Source organism: Spermophilus citellus, assembly GCF_964194105.1.
Source record: "Spermophilus citellus genome assembly, chromosome: 2".
Taxonomy (NCBI): domain Eukaryota; kingdom Metazoa; phylum Chordata; class Mammalia; order Rodentia; family Sciuridae; genus Spermophilus; species Spermophilus citellus.
Window position 1 is genome coordinate 20,140,217 of NC_138183.1, and position 13,171 is coordinate 20,153,387.

General features: G+C 60.9%; 1 protein-coding gene across 3 annotated transcripts in view; it reads right to left on the reverse strand.

The window, feature by feature from the left end:
- Nucleotides 1–13,171, reverse strand: part of COL27A1 (collagen type XXVII alpha 1 chain) — a 122,975-nt gene that overhangs the window by 16,732 nt on the left and 93,072 nt on the right. For 2 of the 3 annotated variants that reach the window (XM_081280124.1, XM_081280123.1), the window contains exons 37-46: nt 10,498–10,605; nt 5,729–5,782; nt 5,538–5,645; nt 4,520–4,573; nt 3,817–3,870; nt 1,666–1,722; nt 1,485–1,538; nt 1,015–1,068; nt 702–755; nt 19–72 (exon numbers count right to left, since the gene is read on the reverse strand). In XM_081280124.1, coding sequence (XP_081136250.1) covers nt 19–72; nt 702–755; nt 1,015–1,068; nt 1,485–1,538; nt 1,666–1,722; nt 3,817–3,870; nt 4,520–4,573; nt 5,538–5,645; nt 5,729–5,782; nt 10,498–10,605 — 651 coding nt within the window. Of the gene's footprint in view, nt 1–18; nt 73–701; nt 826–1,014; nt 1,069–1,484; nt 1,539–1,665; nt 1,723–3,816; nt 3,871–4,519; nt 4,574–5,537; nt 5,646–5,728; nt 5,783–10,497; nt 10,606–13,171 lie in introns of all 3 variants that reach the window. The other variant, XR_014020458.1, reaches the window with a different exon arrangement.

Consider the following 13,171-nt stretch of genomic DNA (forward strand, 5'->3'; position numbering starts at 1 on the left):
GCAGCCACAGGGACTCACCTGGATCCCCCTCCGACCTGGGGCCCCGGCCTTGCCCGGCTTTCCCTTTGGACCCTGAGAAAGCAAAGTGAGGGTCACATGTCAGGCTGCCTGGAGGAGGGGGCGCTCTGGGGGGAGGCGTCCAGGAATGAAGGCCTCTGTGAGCTCCTGATTCCATGAGCAACCTGGGACAGCAGCCTGGAAGCCCAGGGCCAGCCGCCTTGGGGTCAGCCAGTGCTGTCCCCACGCTGCTTGGCCCCCTTGCTGCCGAGCTATGGTCATTGTCCTTTTTCTGGTGAGAGTCAGACCCAGGGCTGGCTGGGCCACTCATGAGGAGTGTGGCTATCCCTAGCAGGTGTGGGTGGAGGGGACCTGGCTGGAGGCCATTTACCTGGCCCAGCCTTAGGGAGGGAGGCCCAGGGACCCTGGTCCAGGCTGGGAAGGTCCCCTGTGAGCATCCTGTCCCTTTCCTCTTTCTCCAGACCCCCGCTTCCCTCCCAAGGTTTCCTGTCTCCGGTGGCTAAGGCGGTCAAGAGGCCACCCTGGCTCCTGCGGCCCTGAGTTCAGGCCCCTCTGCTGACCTGAGACAGGGGCTCCTCCCCAGGCCCCCGCACTTGGGCTGCGGGCTCACGGGGAGTCTGGTCCTGGGGCTAGCCCTTCCCCTGCCCCGGGCCTCCGTCTCCCCAGGAATTCAGCCTTCTCACCTCTTCGCCTTTTGATCCTCTGGGTCCCGGCCGCCCCCGGGGTCCCGGATGCCCCTGCAAACCAAGGGGAGATGACGCAAGGCAGCCCCAGGATTCTCTCCCGGGGAGGGTGGCCAGTCTCCGCCTGGAGAGGGAGGGTGGGGAGGGGTTTGGGGGTGCAGGCTCTGGGGGTGTCCCCAGGGTCAGGGCAGGAGAAACCAGAATGGGCTGCTTCCCCACGTCCTCGGAGGGAGGGTCCCTTGAGTCTTTACTTCACACTTACTGTCCCACCCCCCTCAGGGCAGGAGGGGGTGGGGCAGCAAGCACCACTCACGGGTTGACCCTGCTGGCCAGGCTTTCCGCGGAGCCCGGGAACACCCTCCTGTCCCTGGAAGCCAAGGAGAGGCAGCTGAGGGGACCTGTCTGGGAGGGGCTAGGAGCCAGGGTAGGAGCCACAGGCCCTGGCCTTCCTAGCCGCGCATCACGGTCCCTCCCTGAGCCCAGCTCCCCTGTCTGCAGAACGGGCGCCACAGGGATCCTCCACTCACACGTGGAGGAGGGACAGGGCGTGAGAGCCTGGTGGCTCAGTGGTTTGCCACTGCTCCTGCTGGGGAGCTGCTCCCAGCCACACTCTGACCTCAGCCTCTCTGACCCCAGGAAAGGCCAGGCCCCCCTCTGCAGTGGGACTAGTCCTGGCCTCTTAAGGGGGTCTCGCTTCTAGCTGGGCACTGCCGGTGGAGGGGGGCTCATGTCCCGGGGCAGGTGGCCTCACAGTCCTGCCAGCATGTAGGACTCTGTACTCACAGGGTATCCTGGGTCTCCAGGTTCACCACGGTCTCCTCGGTCACCCACAGGGCCCTGAATGACAAGGACAATAGCAAAATAAAGGCCACAGCTTCACCTCTGCTCAGCCTGCCCCCACAGAGCGAGAGGCCCCACCGGGAAGCCCACAGAGCCATGCAGCCCGGGGAGGGGCAAGGCTTACCCGATCTCCAGGCGGCCCAGGGGGCCCCTCCGCCTTGCCGTCCTCCCCCTGCTCCCCCTGTGGACACAGAACCAGCTTTAGGAGGAGTCACCCGTCCTGGGGACTCTGGGGACTGCAGGCAGCAGATGCACAGAAAGGCAAGCAAGCCTCAGGCAGAGCTGGGTGGTGTGGACCTGGGACTGGGGAGCACAGACAGCACCAGGGCCCAGCGGACCCCCTATGGAGGCGGGCAACACGAGGCCAGGGGTCAGCCTCCATCCCAGACGGGGCCAGCTGCGGGTCTTCAGCATGTTCCTTCCCGTCTTGGCTTTTTTCAGCTGGGGAAGGGCTGAGCTGGGTGAAGGGATGATGGTAACGGCCACAGGGAGCCCACGAGACAGTGTGTGGCTGCTGGCCCACGTGGACACTGCCCTGGGCAGACATAGGCAGGCCCACTGAAGCTCATGACAGCCCCGTCACTCTTCCTGTTCTGCAGAGGACAGGGGCACAGGGGGCCGTGGGAGTGCTCGGCTGCTCCAACCTCAGCGACGGGGAGGAAGTGGACCACTGACCAGCGTCCCTCCTTCCATGGCTCGGAGTCCCCAAAGAAGGCCCTGGGGCTTCTCCTGGGGACACCTGGCAGCTGGCTGACTGCAGACCTTGTCCCTAACACAGCTTCAGAGTGGACAGTGGCGTGGGGACACCTTCAAGTGTTCTTATGAGGCCTCAAGGGGAGGGGCCAGCCCCCAGCCTCTGCTGCCTGCTCATGGGACTCCAGGTGGCCATTAGAATTGCTGTTGTTGATGACAGTAATAGAAGTGACCTGGCCAAGGACAGACGGAGTACGAGCTGAGTCCAGAGCTGTGATCCTGGGCCACGGTGGACCCCGGAGGCCCTGGGACAGTGCGACCTCTTGCCAGCCACAGGGAAGGTGCGAGTGGAAGACGGGACAGAATCAGGGCCCAGACTCCACCTCCAGAAACTGCTGTGCCCCCCTGGGGACCCATTCCAGGTAGGGGGCTCAGCAGGGCACTCTGAGCCCCTGGTTGTCCACTGGGATTGGAAGGAGCCCGAGAGATGGGAGGGGGAAATGGTCCCTGGCAGGCCACGTCCTGGCCTGTGAGCAGAGGGCCGCAGCTGAGGTGCGTGGCTGGGCTCTGTGGCTCCCGTGGGGAGTGGCCAAGCAGACCAGACCTGGCCTGAGGCCGAAAACCAGTGGCCCAGGGAGTGGGGATTCCCTCTCCTTCCCGCCCACTCTGGCTGGGCGGCCTAGTGCTCGGTCCCACTGTGGAGGGCCGCTGGGGGCTGGTAAGCTCTGGGCAAGGGGCCAATAGACACCTAGCACGTCCCATGCTGGGCACTTCATGGGGTTCATGTCACACCTCACTTCACAGAATCTACACGGCAGTCCCGTGCTGCCGGGCTGCACTTCACAGACAGGGGAGCTGAGGCCCAGGGAAGGGGGTTCCCGGTCAAGGCCACTGAGGAATCGAGGGCCAGGTCTGCAGATCTGCCCCTGACACACGCAGGCCACCGGAGGCTGCAGGCCAGGCATGCATCTCTGGAGAGCTGGCCAGACACCCTGCCTGCCCTGTGCCCAGAAGCCCATGCAGCCCTTTGCTGGCCTCTTCATAGACACGTGTCCACAGGGTCTCTCGTCATACTGGACACGACCCAAGACCCATGGCTCCCTCAGTGAGTTGTCTCCTGTCTGAGCCGGAGCCTGAGCCCCAGGCGAGGGATGAACGCTTCCCTTTGGCCTTGGGCTCAGGCCTCCACCCCGGTCCTCTGTGCTCAGCACATGTCTGGCTCCCGCTGGGTGGTCTCATCGTGTGGGGGTTTCCGTGACCACAGGCACAGATGAGGGGTGGCACGGCCTCCGTCACCTCGTGACTGACATCCATGCTTGACCCTCACCCTGTCACGGCAGGGGATGTGCCTCTTGTCCCAGGGCTGGGCACAGAGGTGACCCTGATACATGGGTGAACATGGAGCTCAGCTCCTGCCTGCTGGGCTTAGCGGACTGACGTGCCTGGCAGGCCAGTGCAAGTGAGCAGGGCCGCCTGTGCCACCCTGTCTCCAAGGACCCCAGGGGTGTGTTCCTGCTGACCCCAGAGCTGACCCTGGCCCCAGATATAAGGGGTAGCTGCTTTTCCATGATCAAATACCCACCTTTTCTCCTTTTGGTCCCGGAGGCCCGAGGGGTCCCACAGTGCCTTTGTGTCCCTGAAGGCAAACACAAAAGAATTGAGGGGCAGATGGGGACTCAGGAGGGACAAGGGCACTGACCAGGAACTCAGATTTGGATGGAGGCACTGGACTGAGACACTGGGTTCCAGCTCTGCCCTAAGTTGCCGTGTGGCTTGAGCAAGCTCCCTAGGTCTCTGGGCCTGGCCTCTAGACACACCTCTAAGGGGTCTCAGGCCAGCCTGCTGGTTGGGGACTCAGAGGACCCCAGGCTGCGGCCAGAACTGCAGATGCAGGCACCTCCCCCACCCAGTCCCTGCCTTCTCTGCCCCCCCCCCCCTTGTCCTTCCCCTCTCCCAGACCCCTGCAGGGTCTCCATCACACCTTGGCTCTGGCGAGGGCCACAGGGACCCAGGATGGGACCCTACCGGCCCCTCCCATGCTCCTTCACCCCTGGCCTCGTCTCCCGTCTCCCTTTCTGCTCAAGCCCCACCGCCATATGTTCCACCCATGGTCCCCTGCCACCCCCCGCATCTGTGGGCCCAGGAGCTGCCTGGGCAGGGGGACCCATCTCCTCGGTGGCCCTGGGGCTAGCCCTTAGCTGGGGACGCGGAGGCCAGGCAGAGCCGAGCCTGCAAGACGGGGCTCCAGGAGGGAGGGGAGGTTCCCAAAGGTAGCGTCCACTTACATCGTAACCAGCCAGTCCCGGGTCTCCTTGGGCCCCCATCCGACCTGGAGCACCCTAGGAGAGGAGGAGACCCTCGTTGGTGTGGAGCGTGGCTCTCAGAGCAGGGACACAGCGGGGACACTCTCCCCAGGGTTCCAGCTGCACTCAGTCCAGGGGCCAGGCATGTCACCTGCCCATGAGGACGGGGTGGGGGCGGGGGAGCAAGGTGGAAAGGAAGCACGGGCCTCCTCCCCAGCAGCCACCCCGCCCTGCCCTTCCTTCTCCGGGCTCCCGAGGGCCATCATGGCCACCTGCTTCATTTCCAAAACTTTCACAAGCCACTTAAACACAGCCATTATTAGATTTAAATTTTATGGATTTAGAGTTAAATCAGTTTTATTAAAATCAAAGATGATACTCAAAACTCATCCCTCCCCGGCCCTGTGCCCCATCTTCTGTTGCTCTAGGGAGCCAGGGACAGACACGTCCCAACTCTACCTTCAATGATGTGGGGGTGGGGGTAGCGGGATGTCAGCCCCAGTGGGAGCACTGTCGGCCACCTGGCCTCCCCTGAGGTCCTCACCTCCCATAGCCCGGGCACCCCCTGGCCCTTCCTGCAGGACAGCCCAGCCACGCTCAGGGACACCCTCAAGTCCTCCAGGGAACTGCCCTGGCTTCACCCCACCTCTGGAGCCCATTCCCAGTGAGAGACCTTGCTTGGTAAGAACACCCAAGGGACTGTCCCCTCCCCCCGACCACAGCAGGGCTTTAGTACTGGGGTGCACAGGAAGCCCCAGGAGACCCGCAGACCCCTTCAAACTGCAAGAAACCCTTCGTCTGTGTGTTCGGAGGGTGGAAGCTCTCTGCAGGTCCCCAAGGGGGGATCATGATTCCAATGAGGGGACAGGGACGGGGAACACCAGGTGCTCGGCTAACAGCTGGAGTGGGCGATGCCCTCAGAAAGAAGCCAGTCCCTCCCTTCCTGCCCTCGGTCCCTCCCTCCCATGCCTGGCTCCCCTCCCCCAGCCAGAGTCCTCACCATGGGGCCCAGGCTGCCCCGGGAGCCTTTAGGGCCTGGGGTGCCAGGGGGTCCTGGGTCTCCGGGGACACCCATCTCACCCAGCTGTCCTTGGTAGCCCTTGGCGCCCTGCAGTGGGAGGAGAGACAGGCTGTCATGGGCCCCGCTGGGAGGGGAAGGACGTGGCTCACCATGGCAGTCGGGGGACCCACCTTGGCCCCTGGCCGGCCCTTGTCACCTTGCTTCCCTGGTCTTCCTTCAGGACCCTGAAAGGAGAGGGGAGGAGGGAGTGAGAGGTGATGAGATCCCACTGGGGCTCCAAGGCTGTCCCCGTGACCTTAAGCACCACCTAACTTCCTGGGTGTCCCATCAGCAGAGTGGGGACAGTGTGCAGTGTGCCTCACAGAGCTTAAGGATCAGGGACACAACAGGGTCTGGCCGTGAGGTCTCCCACGAGTGGCTGGTGTGGCTTCTGCCACCTCGGGTATCTATGGCGGGTCTCCCTAAGCAGGATCACGGTCGTGCGCAGAGGCTTCCCGCCCTGAGAAGCCCTGTGCTGAGCTCTCCGTGCACCAGGCACCTTCCACCCTCTAGTGACCAGACCGTGGCCCCAGTGAGGCCCTTCCACAGATGGGGCAGCCTGGCTGCCCACGGGTCCCCTGCCAGGTTCTGACCAGTGGCAGGGCTGCCTGGTTCCTCGTCCACCTGGTTTCTACTCCCACCTCAGGTCCCTGTTGGGGACACAGGGGGCAGGAGAGGTGACTAGGGCCTCCCATCTCTGAGCTGTCACGCATCACTTCCATGCCATCCCTGAGGCCATGTCCCACCATGGGGTCCCCTTTGCTTGCTATGCTGAGGGGCCTCCTCAGGTGGGCACCGTGTTGGGAAGTCGGCCGTCCTGTCCCCTCCCCCACATGGCATCTCAGCATGCTCCGGCCCACCCTGGGGGAGGGCCATCACCTCACAAGACACAATGTAGCAACACTGTACGGGAGAGGATGACTGTCCCCAGGAAGACCACTGGTCAGACCACACCGTGGCTCCAAAGGACCGAGGGACACACTCCTGCATCCCAGGGCTCCAGGGCTCCGCTTCCTGGGGCCTGGTCCCCCCTCTAATCAGGAAGCCCACACTGCCTAGCAGGGCCTCCAGCCAGCATGGAGGCGGAGCCCGCAAAACCTAGCTGCTGTGGCCGAGGCCTGGGCCCCGAGTCCACTCAACTTTCAAATTGAATTGAAAACGTTAGGTCTGGCAGAACCTGACGCCTACTTGAGACCACTGGGCTCTGCGGGTCCCCATTTCCCATGGACGTTGAGTGAGCTCAAAAGCCAGGTCAAGCATCGCCAGTGAAAATGGCCGCCTGGAAAATCCCCACGTCAAGTATTTCCACCTGAAGCGGGGTGGGCTGGGAGCGAAGCTGCACGCTGGGTTTCAAAGACTTAGCGCCAAAAAGAAAGAAAGAATGCAAAATAGCTTGCTAGTGATTTTTAACTATCGATTCCCTGTGGAAATAATATTTTGGATTTATTTTTTTCTAAACAAATATTAAAATTAATTTCACCTATTTGTTTTTACCTTTTTAAAATGTGGCGACTAGAAAATTTTAAGTTATGTGGCTCGTATTCTGGTTCTTTCCCTTCCCTCCCTCCCTCCCTCCCTCCTCCCTTCTTTCCCTCCCTCCTCCCTTCTTTCCCTCCCTCCCTCCTGCCCTCCCTCCTTCCTTCCTTCTTTCCCTCCCTCCCTCCCTCAAACCATCCCTCCTTCCTTCCTTCCCTCCCTCCCTTCTTCCCTCCCTCCTTCCTTCCCTCCCTCCCTCCTTTCTTTCTTTCTTCTTTTTGTCCTGGGGATTCAACCCAGAAGCACTTGAACCACTGAGCACATCCCCATCCCTTTTTATTTTTTAGAGACAGGGTCTCATTAAGCTGCTTAGGGACTTGCTAAGTGCTGAGGCTGGCCTCAAACTTGTGATCCTCCTGCCTCAGCCTCTTGAGTCCTCAGCTGGGATTAAGGGCATGCGCCAATACGCCTGGCTCTGTACTGTTTCGACTGGACAGCACTGGACAGAGCCATCTCCAGGTCTCTTGCTTCTCCAGTAGTAAAATTCTAACAATCCTCATGCTCTCAGCCACTGGTCAGGCTAAAGAAACCGAGACTTGGTAAGAAGAGGTACTGTCTGCAGGCCGCCTGCACAGGTTAGAAGTGATGTGCACTGTCACTTCCTGGGGCACGCCTGGCCCAGGCTGGCCCTGTTGGGCCCTGGTGAAATTGTGGTGCGGTGGCTGGGGGAATCTGCCAGTGGACTGAGGTGACCACAGTGGCTGACTGGTTTCTTGTCAGAGGAAAGCATTGGGTCCAGGGTCAGGGGACGGGAGACTAGGCCGTCTCCAGCTGAGAGCACCCCCGAGATGGGGAACCCCGAGAATGGCTGCAGCACCCAGTGGGCTAAGGCTGTGGGACTGGAATAGTGACTTTGGCTGGGCCCCACCCATGGGCAGTCAATCGCCCACACAGCTAAGCTGGCCGTGACGTCACCAGATGACAGAGTCCCCGGGGACCAGGGCACGTGTGCAGATCCTCATCACCAAACATGAGAACATGGAGCAGGACTAGGGCACGCTCCGGAACGGCCCTGACGGCTCGGGGAAATTCTATTTTTAAATACTTGACTCTCTGCAGGCCACAGGCTGGGAGGTGTCTGTCCTGCGCCCTGAGGCCAAAGAAGCTCAAAAACAACAAACAAACAAACAGGCCTCCTTGGCCTCAGGCCTCCTTGGCCTCAGGGCCCTCTGCACACGCAGGCTGCCCCCTGCCCCCTGGTGAATGAACTGGGAGTGACAGCCAGACACCGACACTGGCATTGCTACCACCACTGTCACAACCACAGCATTATCACAGCCACTGCCACCACCACATCACCATCATCACCAGCAGCACCACCAGCACCATCATCACCACCATCACCTTCATCACCACCATCACCTTCATCACCACCATCACTAATATCATCACCATGACCATCCCTTCACCATCCACCATCATACTACCATCATCACCATCATCACCATCATCACCACCATCACCACCATCACCACCATCACCATCATCACCACCATCACCACCATCACCAGCATCACCACCATCACCACCATCACCAGCATCACCACCATCACCACCATCACTAATATCATCACCATGACCATCCCTTCACCATCCACCATCATACTACCATCATCACCACCATCACCACCATCACCACCATCACCACCATCACCATCATCACCACCATCACCACCATCACCACCATCACCATCATCACCATCATCACCACCATCACCACCTTCATCACCACCATCACCATCATCACCATCATCACCACCATCACCAGCATCACCTTCATCACCATCATCACCACCTTCATCACCACCATCACCATCATCACCATCATCACCAGCATCACCACCATCACCACCATCATCACCACCATCACCAGCATCACCACCTTCATCACCACCATCACCTTCATCACCACCATCACCATCATCACCACCTTCATCACCACCATCACCAGCATCACCACCTTCATCACCACCATCACCATCATCACCACCTTCATCACCACCATCACCATCATCACCACCACCACCTTCATCACCCATCATCACTAACATCACCACCATGATCATCCCATCACCATCCACCATCACCACCATGACCATCATCACCACCATCATCATCATCACCACAATCTTCACCACCATCACCAGCATAACCATCACCATCATCATTATCACCATCTACCACCACCACTACTACCATCATCACCACCATAACCACCATCACCATCACCACCATCACCACCATCATCATCATCACTATCACTACCACCACCATCACCACCATAACCACCATCACCATCATCATCACCACCATCACCACCATCATCACCACCACCACCACCACCACGACAGCACTACCACTGCTGCTGTCACCCCCAGTCCCATCCACAAATCCTCCACCTCCACCACCAGCTTCTATTCCTCTCCTCCTTGGAACCCTCAGTCTTTGGTTCCGGGCGCTGCCTGTGGAGTCTCACTGACTCTTTCTGGATGAGAAGACCAAGGCTCAGAGGAGCACAGTGATTTTCCTACAGGCACAACAAGGGGGGCTGCTGAAGCCAGGATGCAGGTGCAACCTCTGGACTCTGTTCTCAGGGTATTTCTGCCACAGTGCCTGCCATTGTACAGTGTGATGCTCAAAACTCAGTAAAAGGGATGCCTGGAATGTGGGACATCAAAGGGATCTTAGCACACGTTTTCCCCTCCAAATCTTTCATCGTGACAAGGTGAGACCAGAGAGGGCAAGGAGTGAGTGAAAAAGTCACACAGCAAGTTACTGAGGGAGAATGGGGCCAGCAGCCCTCCTGCCGAGTCCCCCTGGCCCATTACCCTACAGCTGAGCCCAGCCTGGGGAAGCCTCTGGCATGGAGAGTCTGACCAAGTGCTCGAGTTCCTCTCCAGTTCAGTGGTGAGCTCATTCTGCTGCAGCTGTTAAGGGGGATTAGCACTTTGGTTCTATTTTTAAGAAACAAACATTTTCCCACAACCAGTTTGCTGCCGGCTAATTTGGATCTGTCCCAGGTTAGTCACTTCGACGCTCCGGGAGGGAAAGGGAATATCAAGAATAGGCCTGAATGAAAGTGGGCTGAGGGGCTGGGAACAGCCCAGACCCTCCACAGGGAGAAGAAGGGGACTCTACGACACGGGGTCCCACCGCCCAGCAGGCTGGTGCCATGGCAGCGAGTTGGCAAGCTGGCCCTCTGGCACCCCAGCTCAGCTGTGGACACCCCGGGGCCCACTACCAAGAAGGTCCCGGTCGTCAGCCCCGGCCCCCGCCCGAGCCTCGCCCTCGAAGGCCCTGCCACTGCAGGCAGGTTGTGCCTGTGACCAGGAGCCCAGCGCTGGCCCGCCGCCCGCACACTCACCCGGAGGCCAGTGACGCCAGGAGGGCCGGGGGGCCCGTCCTCGCCCTTGAGCCCTTCCTGGCCTTTCTCGCCACGCTCTCCATCAGGCCCTGGGTCACCTCGGTCCCCCTGGGTCGGGAAGGCATGAGGAGGGGAGAGAGAGAGCATCAGTCACAGGCCACCCGAGCCCAAGCCTCGGGGATCCGTGTGGAGGCCCGAGTCGCCTGAGTCGGGCTGGCAGGCCTGGCCAGCATGGGCAGTGTCCCGCAGGGCGGCTGCCACACGTCCTTACCTGTGCTGGGGCCAGACAGGGCAGTGGCTCAGAGAAAGGCCAGGCCTCTGTGCACAGCCACGGGGGGGTCCCAGGAGGGGCAAGGTAGCAGACACGGTGACTTGGCCCTGAGGCCGACTCCCCGGAGAACGGGGACGAGATGAGGTCTTTAGTGGGGGACAGGATTGAACTGAACTCGACCCTGAGCCACGTCCCCAGCCCTGCTTTGAATTTTATTACAGCCAGGGTCTCCCTGAGCTGCTTAGAGCCTCGCTATTGCTGAGGCTGCCTTTGAACTTGGGATCCTCCTGCCTCAGCCTCCGGAGCAGCTGGGATTGGAGGCGTGCGCCACCGCGCCCGGCTGGATGAGTCTTTATCAAGGAGGAAGCACCATCTGAGGGACCACTCCTCACTCCTCAGCTTCGCTCACCCCGAGGCAGCATGGTCACAACACATGCCACATGCCACACACCACGGCTCTGCTGGGGGGGGGGCAGGCCACGCGCAGCCACGCCTCAGCTCCAGGCAGCGGAGCGAGTTAGCAGTAAGCTGGGCAGTGTCCCCAGAGACGATGCTGAGATGGCCCTCTGGGGCCATGGCCTGCTCAGCGTGGGCACAGGGCACCCTGTCGGGTGGGTGGCAGCAGTGTCACCTGGTGCTCCCATGTCTGGCCTTGATTCTGGATCCTTTACAGTTCATAACTAACTTCCTCCTGGCCACGGCCTCTCGGGGCACGTGTCCTTAGCTCTGGCTTTACAGAGAGGACACTAAGCCGAGCAAGACCCGTCACTTGGCCTCAAGTAGCAGAGCTGGACTGGCCAGCTCCCACCAAGCTCCTCTCCCTGAAGGCAGCTCTGTATAGTTACTGGGGATGTCACCAAGGTCCTCTTGGGACCGCAAGGTCCGGGGCACCTGAGGCTCTGTCCCTGGGAAGGACCCTGCTGTGGGCTCTGAGAGCCCAAGTCACAGGCTGCGTCTGCTCCCCGCATGCTCTGGTTTTGCAAAGGGCTTTGATGGTCAAGTGACCCTGAGCTTGCTGCTCCGCAGGGTCCTGGGGAAAGCAGGCTCCTCCAGGATGCCGTGGGGGCTGCTGCCCTCGGCCCTGGGCAGAGCAGGCACGAGGGGTGAGGCTGGGCAGTGGCTGCAGGCAGAGGGCAGGGTCCGTCAGAAGGCCGTCACCCCGGGGTCTACAGCAGGGGCCATCACTCCAGGGTCTACGGCAGGGGCCGCTCAGGGGCCCCTGGAGGGTGAGGGCCTGAGGTCACATGAGTGGGGAGGGAGCGTCTGGGAGTAGTCCAGGAGGAGCAGCATGCGGCTTGGCCAGTTTTGTGTCCTGACGTCACAGCGGATGAGGGACCCTGGCAAGGCAGTGTGGATGTGGAGGGAGCCCAGCGTGGGCTGCAGGTCAGGCCAGGCCCCAGGTAGGCCCACTGAGGTTCTCAGATTCCAGGCACAGCCTGGTGCAGAGAGGGGCTGCCCCCCGGCCCCCCGCATACCCCTTGCTCTGAGGCTACTCCCGGCTCCTCACCCTGGCCGCCCTGTACAGGACCCAGTCCCAGGGCAACAGCGTCCTGCAGGCCTCCCACATAGCTGGGGTGCTCCTGCGGCCCGCAGAGCAGGCTCTGGGGATTCCGGGGCCTCCACAAATCCTGGGACACCTGCGACCTCAGCGTTCCACGCCGCCTGACTCCACTCTCCCCATTCACAGATGGGAAGACTGAGGCCGGGAGGGAGGTGGGGACGCCTCACGCCACGCAGTAGCCAGTGGCGGAGTGGTGAGCACACAGAGCTCCGGCTCCTTCTCAGCCCAAGGACCTCTGCCCAGGGACAGCCTCCCTCGGCCCTGGGCTGCGCTCTTTACTACACCCAATAGCTGGGTGACCCTGGGCAGTTTCCTTGTAATAAAACAAGGATCAAGGGGTCACTGAGGGGCCTGAAGGATAGAAAGCCTGCAGAGAGCTTAGCATAGCGCCTGGGAATGAGGGTGGAGAGAGGGAAGCTATCACTGGGCACCGTTACTGTCAACAGAGACACTGGTCCAGACGCACTCTATAAACTGTCAAGTGCTGTCCACACCCAGAGGCAGTTTTCACCATGAAGGTGACGCCTGGGCAGACACCATAGAAGGCAGAGTCTCTCCTGGGATTCACGCAAGGACCAGGGAAGGTGCTGTGCACCTGAGCAACTACTCTGGTCCAAGGACACGGGTAGAATTAGTTTTGAAGGGAGTGAAAGAAGATGGAAGTGGGGCCCAGGGACCTGAGTGGTGAAGGAGGAAAGCCTGGAGGCAACCGGCTGGGGATCCCCCCTGGGACTCCCCACCCCCCCACAGCTTCAGCCCCCGGCAGAGAGGAGGCCGTCGAGGGCTGAGGAGGCTCAGGGCCTCCTTGGGACCCAGCTGTACTCCAGGGCTGGGAGCTGGGG